The following is a 12014-nucleotide window of genomic DNA, read 5'->3' on the forward strand; positions in this document are numbered from 1 at the left end:
TAGAAGTATTGTAACCAAGTGTCTTTGAAGATATAATGCGGGTTTTGTGATTTGCTCCTATCTGGCAAAATTACATGTACAACTCTTTGTTTTTGTTTATTTTTATATGTAAGAAATAGAGATCTTTTTATCTTTTTGGCACAATAACTCCAGTATTTCTCTGTGGGTTTCTACTTATTATTATTAACAGAAATCCTGGCTTTGTGATCATTTCTATCACTTGTTTATTAAGGTGATAATATTGCTGATCCGTACAGGAGTATACTGTGTAAATGATTAAGTTAGCGACATGGAAATTTATATTCAGATTTCATGATAATCGCTTACATTCCCTCTAGCGTTAATATTAACCAACCTGTCATTATATTATACCCTTGCACAATTCGCTAATATTCCTCTTGAGAAATGTCTGGAATTTTAGATTTTTGATACTTGGAAATATCCATGTGTGAAGCTATGATGTTTATTTTAATTATAACCTCTAACCTTTTCATTGTCAAACCACCTCCATGGTTGCAAGGCTTTATCACTTCAAGTGTAATAAATTTCTCCTGTTTAATTTAGCAACAAAATGATAGCATATTGTATAATTATGCTATAATTAAGACCACCTTCGTGGTCGAGGGGTTAGAGTCGATGACTTCTAATCCAGTTACCTCTCTGGCGTGGGTTCGATCCCCGGGATGCTTTGGTAGTTTAGCGCGGAGGAGGTAGTCTGGTACTGGTGTAACTCTCCAGGAACGATGGTTAGGAAACTACCCGCCTATATGACTGAAATACTGTTAGAAAAAGGCGTAAAATGAAACAAACAAACAAACAAAATGCTATAATAAAGTGGGTAAAGTTTCAGCAGGAGAGATATAAAGGCCGCCAATTTGAAATCACTTCCTGTCACCATTGTGGGTTTTAATCCCACCAGTGACTTAATTGCATGTGAGGAAGCTATCCATCTAGCAGTAAGCTTACAGAAGGTTGGTTGGTGGTTTCTACTTAGATGCATGCTTGAGCTAATAATATGCTAACTTATTTTACCAGTAAAGCTGGAAAGTGGCAGTAACTGTATGACCATTACAGTGTTAGTGCGACTAAAAAAATCCAACAAAACAAGACTGATCACTGTGATTATTTTGTTTGATCCATTTTGTTATCATCCCTTAAAGTTAATGAAACTTTCGGGTAATTAAATATATTTTGGCTAATTGTTTGATCCATGTTGTTTAGACGCTTGAAGATTACGGTATGGATGACGGCAGTGAAGAGGAAGATGATCCGTTAAGATTGCCTGAGATTAAAAGATTTGATTCCCATTCAGAGCGGAAAAAGAAGGTAAACAAATTTGAAACTTTCACCTGTAAAAAAATAAGTTACCCATGCAAAGCAAAAAATGACTAAAATATTATTACCCATGCAAATCAAAAACTGATTAAAAATTTCTTACCCACACACAGCAAAAAATGGCTAAAAATTTTTTATCCACTCGAGGCAAAAAATGCTTATCAACAGCTGAGATATTCTATTGACAAAGAACAGTTTAGCAACTGTGTCTATTTTTCTATCAGTTCCATAAAGCTATACCATCTCTGAGTAGGAAGTGACAATGACCACATGGGCAGAAGCTGATGTTAATTTTGTTGGTAATAAAGCATTCAAAGTAAACATGTTTTGTATGAATTTCCTACTGTATAAACAAGTTTGTTTGTTTTGGAAAAGTGTTTCAAAATTGAAAAACAAATGTAGGTGATTAAGTAAGACAAAACTACAAATCATATTTTCCTGAATGCAAAGGTCAGCGCTGACTCTGGAGAGAAAATAGTATGTAATTGGTAGCCTAGTGGTTAGTGTGTCTTCTTATAAACCCAGGAATGACAGGTTTGAGTCCTACAGGGATCACACCCGCTTCTTCATATGACATTTGACTATAATATACCCCTCGACTTATGGGTGAGGCAGACTTATGGCCTCATAAAAAATATAAAATAGTATGTAAATGTTATTGTGTCTTCTTCTTAACCCAGGAATTGAGAGTTCAAGCCCTACTGGGATCTCATCCATGTTTCTTTATATGATTTAACTGCAGAGACAGGTTTTTTTAAAGTCATTATATACCCCTCGACTTATGGGTGAGGTCGACTTATGGTTGAGATTGACTTATGGGCGAGGTCGACTAATGGCCGCATATTTATGGCACTGGTTTGTTTTAGGAAGCAAATTTGAGAGTGTTTAAATAATCTTCAAATGTTTAAAGATAACCATCAGAATTTTATGTGACCAAACTCTATACATGTACTAATTTTGTATAATTTTAGCATATTGATAACAAAATCAATTTGGCTTCAGTTGCAATGATTAATTGTAATATTTTACACATGTACTATTGAGTCGTATTGATTTAATCAGGGAAATATACATAAAAAACACATATCATTTTGTCACATATATCAACATGCATAAAAAACACACAAAAATGCAACAAAAATGTAAATCTTAAAATTAAAAAGTATGTTATGTGTTTGCATAGGATAATATTGCTTTTTATATTAATTAAATGATAATAATTTTCTGTATTTACATTACATGTATCTTTATTTAAAGGAATAGGAATGGATGGATTGATGTCTGTCTAATATAAATATTCATCATTTAAAAAGAGGTACCATGACAGTTTTTCTGTTGACATCAACCCTATACGTGAGAAATTCGTGTTTTAAGACACTATTTTTTACTTGAGAAATAAGTTCATGGGCGCCGCCATTTTGGCGTTCTGTCATTCTCGCGAGACAGACGAGACCGAGATTGTGACGTGTTACACCCACTTCCGGTATAGGTGTACACGCTGGTACAACTGAAATATATCTTGATGAAGAACTTATTAATCTTATTGCGTACATTATATATTATTTATGAAAACATCATAGGGAACTGAATTGCTTAAATTAATTAATTGAAGACGCCGCGACATTAATTATCATTTGTCCGATTTTCAAGCTTGATGATGATCCCACCACATGATTTAAGCAATAACTGCTTAATTTTCAAAGATAAACCATTAATTTTTTAATTTGGGTACTATGAGAAACTTCTTCAAATTGACGATATATCCTTTTATTTTGTACTTAATTTTCGCTAGACAAGCTGTCCGAATAGGGTACATCGCCGGTCATGTATCTTTTTTTCAGCGTAAAATATCAACTAAATCCAATATGCAGAGATCTGCTGAGGACGCGATTTTCCGGTACCTTCTGTACATAGCTCTGGGGAATTCATCTAATGGAATGTAAGTGAACTCGATGTTTTCGGCCTTTTTTTAAATTAAATTGAAATAAAACAATTATTTCTTTATAAGAAAATAATTAAATATCATTGTATGAATAATTCCATACAAAAATAAAGTAAATACACAAGTTTACGCAGAAAATAACCTTATTTATTACGGAAGATTCCACTACGTCTGTTCAAATTTTATTGATTTTCGTTATAAACAAATTATTTTTTGAAAAATTTGCAATAGATATTAAAGGAACATTGATCATTTTAAAATACATCAAGTTTTTCCACCTTATACCGTAAAATAATGATAGAAAAACAGAAATATCATGTTAGAGTGATATGTACATCATTATGTGTAATTCCCCAGAGCTAAATCCGTAAGGTACCGGAAAACAGAGTTTAGCTAGGTTTTCGAAAAGGTCAATTGACGCTAACAATGAGAATGGCGCAGGAAAATCGGCAGCCAGACTAATATCGTATGAAAACAAAACTGCCCGTTAGGTTATTTAGGCACCCAGTCAAAACTGGTACCAACAGCAAAAGGTTGCCCATTCCCCTGTAATTACGCATATTCTCGGGTTTATCCAGTTCCCTATAGCTTTTTTCCACGTTATCTACTTACCCAATTCCTTTCCCACACAGATACGCATTTCTACTACCGTAAATTTAATCCAATAAAACAAAAAATCATAAATCTACTTAATATTTAAAATGATTATTGGTAACTGAAAAAAATGTGTTGCTATTTCATGACATGCTGTCATTTACAGTATAATTCGACAGGTGTGGAACTTAATTTCCCCAAAGGTCATTCAGTTCACCGATGAAGCGTAAAAAAATAGATGTCTATTTCGTCATTAGAATATTTGACAAGGGTGATTAACCAATCAGGGCAACATTGTGCATGATAAAAAAGGTCTGTCGGCACAGAGGCATACAAGGAGCAATAAAAATCGCTAGTACACAGTGTGACAGGAACATTTGGTGCAAATTAGGAACAGTTAAAATGGACAATTCACAGTAGTATTAGACATAAGTAGTAAGAACCAGCAATTGTGTGAATAAATTATGCAAATTAGATTTTTGAGCAGCCAATAAAAATGTTTTGCCTGCAGTTCATATTAGGCTACGATTACGATGCGCAGCATCATACGTTGACAGACATGTTAACAATTTACTTTTCAAAAGAGTTGCTTATATTTTTGAAATGTGTACATCAATTATAACATATGTTCACACCTTTAAATTTGAAAGTCAGAATCAAACTGCAAAAATTTAATTACATGTACTATTAAGAACACGTTTTAGTAGGATTTTTATAATAATGATAATTATCGCCGTTCAATAATTAACAGCCAATTATTCGTTGGTGCGTTTGTTTATTTAATTGCATTATTTGATTGTGAAACTTTGTTAAATAATAACATGTGTATTTATTAAATCTGTGAAATATTGAGACTTTAATGAACATAGCATTGTTTGGAGTAACGGGCATCACTGGCCTGAAGTGGTGCGACCGGTAGACGTTGATTTTTTTTGTTTCTTTATCTATTCATTTTTTTTGGATATTGTTACGTATTTTGAACCATAAAAAAATCTCCTCTATATCTCCTGTGAAAATTAAATTGTCTGGTCAATAATAATTAATATTTCCCTACGATTCAACTAGATTTATCATAAATCTAAAGATGTGGGGAAATGACATCACGCGCACCTGTTTTTATACGGCCAATACACAAACATGGCCGCGCTTACTGATTTGTAGAAATCGGTGATTTAGCGATTTAAATTTTGTTATCATTCGTTTAATATTATTATTTGGCGGCAGAAAATTTGCAGATTTATTATTTATAGTATTCTTTTTCTGAAATCAATATTTTATTCTAACCTTGTCTTTCCCTTTAATGATATTATGCTATATGTAAATGATTAAAGGGATATTCAGGCAAAATAATGACAAAAATATTAAAATGATCTAATGCACTCAAATCACGCTAGAATGACATTTATTAAAGTTTCAGCATGAATTTCTGTTTAAATTCTATATATTTTGGGTTTAAAGCGTAAATATATCTATATATGTTGAACAAAATTTAGACGCCAATAGAATCACCGAATAGTTTGAAAATAAGTCAGGTGACTTGAACAAACCCTTGAAGTTACAATAACAGACAGTGTGGATATTGTATGATTGAAACAAGTCTAAGTCATTCATTTGACATGTTTTTTTTATTGTTTCCAGAGTTCACTGTGGTAACTATTGTGAAATCCTAGCGCTCTAACCTGACCCACGCGGGTCAAGTTAGGAAACCACCATTTTATTCTTTATATGGAGAAAAGTTCTGTTCCTTTTACTGTCTAATATATTCATTTTGAGGGCATTTACAGCATAATTAATGAAATATTCAAAACTAAGAAATGAAAATTTTGCCTGTGTCTCCCTTTAAAATAAATGAAATTTTTTTTCTATAATTTGTATCAAATGATAATTTTCTATGTGCAAATAATTGTTATCTGTATAAAAGCATTACTTTCTATTTTTAGATTATTTTTGTTTTTGTTGTCTTAAATGATAATTTTCTATATAATAAAGAAATATTGTTATCTATATTAAATGATAATATGCTATATTTAAATGATAATTTTCAATATTAAGATTATTATTATCTGTATTAAATGATAATTTTCAATATTAAGATTATTATTATCTGTATTAAATGATGATTTTCAATATTAAGATTATTATTATCTGAATTAAATGATAATTTTCTATAATTTTTATTGTTATCTGTATTAAAAGGTAATACTCAAATTTTTTATGAGTATTAACACATATAATGATTATTTGCTATATTAAGATAATAATTATCTGTATTAATTGTTATCCATTTTGAAGGATAACTTTTATACGTAAATGAATTTTACACAAATCAAATAATAATTTTCTATATTTACATTTATATTTTTTTGATGTTTAACATGATAATTTTCTATATTTAGATGATAATTATCAGTACTAAGTGATAATTTTCTTTATTTAAATGATAATTATCAGTACTAAGTGATAATTTTCTATATTTAGATGATACTTATCAGTTCTAAGTGATAATTTTCTATATTTAGATGAAATTATCAGTACTAAATGATACTTTTCTATATTTAGATGATAATTAGCAGTACTAAGTGATAATTTTCTATATTAAGATGATAATTATCAGTACTAAATGATAATTTTCTATATTTAGATAATAATTATCTGTACTTAATGATGATTTTCTATCTAAATATAGAAAAAATTATCACTAAATACTGATAATTTTCACCTTAATATAGAAAATCATCATTAAGTACAGATAATTATCATCTAAATATAGAAAATCATCATTATTTTTATATGTCTAAAATGATAATCGTCTTTATTTAGATGATAATTATCAGTACTAAGTGATAATTTTCTATATTTAGATAGAGGAAAGGAATAAAGCGATAGATCGTATTGAAGCGTTTGAGGAGAAGGCCGTTCTTAGGAAGCAGTATTTGACAGAAGTAATGATTTGGTTTGAGGAAAATGTTAACATGGTACGTATTATAAGAATATTACAACACTGGCTGTCGGTACAAACCGGAATATCTAGGTCAATAGCAGCTGTTTACGGTGGTAACAAGGTTCTGAACTAGGTATAGGGGTGTGGGAGAGGGATATAACAAAAATATATATTTCTTTAATGTCGGAAACGCTAGAAACTCAAGTTGGATATGCAAAAATGTAGAATAGTTATTAGAAATCTTGGTGTTGGGAACATTTACTGTTTACGTTTTCCCAAAAAACGGATTATTATAATTGTGCAGGTATTTTACTGGATTTATTGAAGTTGCCAGAGGGCTTGTAGAACACAATTTTTATTTGACTTGTTCTATAAATACTATAAATACAGAATTTATTTTCATTGAGTGGTATGAAAAAAAAAATTCATGAGTGGCGGTAGCCAAAATTGATAATTTTCATACCACAAGATGAAAATAAATCCTGTATTCATAAAAAAAAAAACCCTTGAATTTTCTATTTATTATATGCTTTTTCTCTATTTTGACCTTACAATTCTTAAAACTTCTCATTTAATTTTTTGTATTGGCTGAATTTAGAAGAAAGTATTCTGGCTAGACACCAGAAAAAATATTGAAAATATGTTTCACTGCAGTGAAAAATGATGTTTTACTGTGAAAATACGGAAAATAAAAATACACATTTTATTTCATCAATTGATATTTCTCAACATTTCATAACATTTCATTTATGAGTTTATAATATATATAAAAGGCCAACTTACTGCAGGATATTTAACTACTTGATAATAAGTTTCAACAGCTTGATGTTTACAATATTATAATAATTACTTGTTTTATTACTTGTTAGCATCTTATCATTGAGAATGTTCAAACTCTGTAATGGATATTAGCATGCCATTACCACCTTTTTAGCATGTTTTACTAAGAAAAAAGGGTACAAGTGGAACAAACAATCAACACAGGATATTAAGTTTTAAGGTTTAATATTTAATGATGATAACCGATGTTTCGACTCTCACAAGTCTTTGTCAGTGTTGTAAAATATCAGAATATAAAGAAATCAATGTCATAACATATAAGAATTGGGTATTCTTATAGTCACATGATGTGTTCTAAAAATAGATTTTAATTATGTAATTTCAGGTGTAACCAACAATCTATATATAGTCATCTGCAACAAAAATTGGTTTATGAAAAAATACCGTAAACAACTAATCAAATATTTATTCATTATATAACGATATAACGAAAGTTTATTTCTCAAAAATGAGCGATAATGTATGTTTTTTGATAAAATTTTGATTTGGGAGCATATAGTGTTGCACTTGTCCGTCCGTCCGTCTCCGTCCGCACTCACTGGACAGTAATTATGTGGCTAGAGGGACAATAGGTAACTGTTCTTTCTCTTTGATGTCATTCATTCCATAATGCTTTTATGTGGCTATTTTCTTTTGTGTGGCTAAAAAGAACAATAGAGAGAACAATAGAGTAGCCACATAATTACTGTCCTGTGAGAACTTCCGTCCGATCGTCCGTCTGTCCGTACATCCCGAAATCTTGAGATTTTACTTAAACTTCCAGGGATGAACAACCTTAATGTGTAGACGGTAGTAAAGGAATTAATTTTTGCTGCGACCAAATTTAACAGAATTATGGCCCTTTGTTGATTTTTTCACTATATACCATATATATGTTGTCAGTGGGGGCATCCGTGTCCTTTGGACACAGTTCTAGTTAACTTTTCCATTTCAAAGAAAAAGTCATTATGATTGTGGGGGCGTCGTGGTGGTGGTTGTCATCGTCGTCATTGTTGTTATTGTGCAATATCTTTAATGTAGTCTATTTTTTAAACATTTCAAAAGGTATCAACATGAAACTTGGAATATTTGCTTATCATGACAAGGTGCAGTTGGTAGACATAGGGGCATAACTTCAAATTTTTATCAGACGAGCCTTAACACCAAATGCAGTGCTCTTCCTAGTTTTATAAGTCAATATGATTTTATAAGTCAATATGATTTTATAAGTCAATATGATACATTATTTTATGCAGTGCGCCGATATGGTGACACCAGAAGAGATGTCGGAAATGATTAGGACCTCATCTCAGCTACATAATGTGATCAGGTAATGCCCTGTCTTTACTCACTTTATCACACACCCGTGCCGATTTTGCGACTCCGTAAAAATGGTATTGCACGGCCGTGCATATATTTTGACGTGACGTCATTAGCGTTATACAAACATAGCATAAAGACGCGCTAAATGTTAGCGTTATACTATAGGCGCGTCAATGAAAAATTACTCTTTTTCACTTAAAACCGTCTTTATTTTGGGTATGTGATAAATAGAATATTAAATTCGTGTAAGTTCAATACTGAATTTATTGAACTCGTTGAATAAAATAATATTATGCTCGCCAGAGGCTCGCATAATATAATTTTATTCAACTCGTGCAATAAATTCAGTATTGAACTTTCACTCATTCAATATCCTCTATGTTACCATTCATTATACTTTAAATTTGGATCTATTTCCATTTTGGGTCATTGTGGACAATAAAATTGATTATTCTTGAAAAACTTGGTAAGGGAATAATTTGGAAATTTGTACATAATTTATTGTTTCAGACCTACATCAAATGGTACACAAATCTCGTAAAAATATTTCCAGTCCTGTCATGTCAAAAAAAACCAGTGAGGTCCTATTAAGCCTTGGAAGTCATAACAAACTTCAACAGTTGATACGCATATTCATATATTAAGAACCTAAGATATTAATTTGTAATTAACTCAGAAACTCAGAAAACTGATATTTGGTTATACAAGTATTGTTTTTATTTGATTATTAAATGCTTTAATTAGTTTTCTGTCTTATTTCCTCCTTCAGAATTTCAATTAAATGAAGTTAATTAAATTTCAGCATGTTACCATATAAATTATAATAATCTTTCAATTCACTTGAATTCTATATCAAATTTCAGTAAGTCGTTAGATGATTTTATAACAGCTGGGGATCTTGTGGTAAAGAAAGGTAAATTATTGCTGGAGGAAACTAGCAAGATCATAGCGGAGTAAGTATATATTCAAACTTTTCATAATTATGGTTTGTAATGCAACACAGACATGGGTCTGATTAGATGAAAAAGTAATCAATTACTATTACAGGAACAGTAGGTAATGATGTCATTTATTCCATAAGGCTTTTATGTGACTCTTTTCCTTTATGTGGCTAAAATGAACAATAGAAAATGATTAATGATTATTTTACATTTATCAGTAATCAATTACTCCAGGATTACTGTCAAATTTATAAGTTATCGATTGATTACGATTACTTTAAACCGAAGTAATTGTGATTAATGATTACTTTTCTGTTAGTTAAAGCAAGTGTAATGAATACAAAAAAGATATTTAATGGTACATGACTGTACAATGCATTTTTGTGTAGCCTGCTACAGAGTAGCAGTGACATATAGGGATCACTTCTTCATTGTCTGGTTGTCCATATGGCCGTCTGTACATCTGTCACAAAAATTGTCTGGACTACTCCAACAAAACTACTTGTGCAATTTCATCAAAACTTTACAGGAATGATCTGTACCAATTGTAGTTGTGCATGTCATTGACATTTTTCCAGTTCTAAGATTTTTGCCAGAGTTATGACCTTTTAATTTTTTAAATTTTTTTTATAAAATTTTGTCTGAACTACTTCTCATATACTACCTTATGCACAAGGGTGGATCAATATGTAATGCCATATGGTCAAAAAATTTAACAATAAAGCAAATATTTTACAATTTTCTATTTCAATCCTTTGAAATAATCTCTTCCTACAGAAATACAAGGTTTTAAATGTTTTAAAATGCTTTAAAATAGTCTTTCCTTAGGTAACGTTTTCAATAACTGAAAAATGGCCGACACAAGCCCATTTCTACTCTTGTAGCAATGACCTGCCAGATGTTTTTTTCAGTCTAAGAAAGAGGAAAAAGTAACACTGGGTACTAAGTCTAGAGAATACTGTGAATGTTTAATGACAGTCCCTCATTTTCTCGAAAAAAATCAATTACAGTAGCTCCTTATTGTTCAGGAGTGTTGTGATGCAGAAAATACAGGCCTTTCTGGCTTATGCCCATTTTTTAATCTCCATGGTTTTGAATCCTGCCATGGACTTTGGTTTCTTTCATGTGAGAAAGCTATCCTGCTAGCTTGTAGAACATAGTTTAGGTGGTTCTTCTCAGGTGCCCGTTTGTGCTTGAAATAATGCAAGGAGGGGCACCTGAGGTCTTCCTCCACCAATTAAGCTGGGATGTCACCATATGCACTTTACTGTGTTGATGCAAGCCAACTAAAAAAAGTTAATAAAAAAGTTAAACTTAAAAGTAAAATTTTCAATTCTAGAAAGATACCCATCTATCAAAAGGTAAGTTGTAGGCCATCTTTCATTAGGTAAGTAGGCCATCTATCAATATGTAAGAAGAAGGCCATCTTTCAATAGGTATTAGGCCATCTATCAAAAGGTAAGTGTATAGGTAAATCAGTTATTCCCTTTTTACTTAAATATTGGTATATGTGGTAATAATGCCTGATGTCACATATTCAATACTAACAGATACTTGTAAATAGGTCATCTTTCAATAGGTAAGAAGTAGGTCATCTATCAATAGGTAAGAAGTAGGTCATCTATCAATAGGTAAGAAGTAGGTCATCTACCAATAGGTAAGAAGTAGGTCATCTATTAGGTAAGAAGTAGGTCATCTACCAATAGGTAAGAAGTAGGTCATCTATCAATAGGTAAGAAGTAGGTCATCTATCAATAGGTAAGAAGTAGGTCATCTATCAATAGGTAAGAAGTAGGTCATTTATCAATAAGTAAGAAGTAGGCCATTTATTAATAGGTAAGAAATAGGTCATCTATCAATAGGTAAGAAGTAGGCCATTTATCAATAGGTAAGAAGTAGGTCCTCAAAAATAGGTAAGAAGTAGGCCATTTATCAATTGGTAAGAAATAGGCCATTTATCAATAGGTAAGAAGTGGGCCATTTATCAATAGGTAAGAAGTAGGCCATCTGTCAATAGGTTAGAAGTAGGCCATTTATCAATAGGTAAGAAGTAGGCCATTTATCAATAGGTAAGAAGTAGGCCATTTATCAATATGTTAGAAGTAGGTCATTTATCAAT

At 31.2% G+C, this 12014-nt stretch overlaps 1 protein-coding gene across 1 annotated transcript in view; it reads left to right on the forward strand.

The window, feature by feature from the left end:
• Positions 1 to 12014, forward strand: part of LOC132743378 (major antigen-like) — a gene marked incomplete at its 3' end in the record, with an annotated part of 49988 nt that overhangs the window by 7511 nt on the left and 30463 nt on the right. Inside the window, 4 exon segments of the mRNA XM_060731894.1 lie at positions 1222 to 1326; positions 6733 to 6846; positions 8888 to 8961; positions 9818 to 9907. Of these exon segments, the coding sequence (XP_060587877.1) occupies positions 1222 to 1326; positions 6733 to 6846; positions 8888 to 8961; positions 9818 to 9907 (383 nt within the window).

Source organism: Ruditapes philippinarum, unplaced genomic scaffold (assembly GCF_026571515.1).
Source record: "Ruditapes philippinarum isolate M1 unplaced genomic scaffold, ASM2657151v2 ctg3502_1_1_1_1, whole genome shotgun sequence".
In the NCBI taxonomy this organism is placed as follows: Eukaryota; Metazoa; Mollusca; class Bivalvia; order Venerida; family Veneridae; genus Ruditapes; species Ruditapes philippinarum.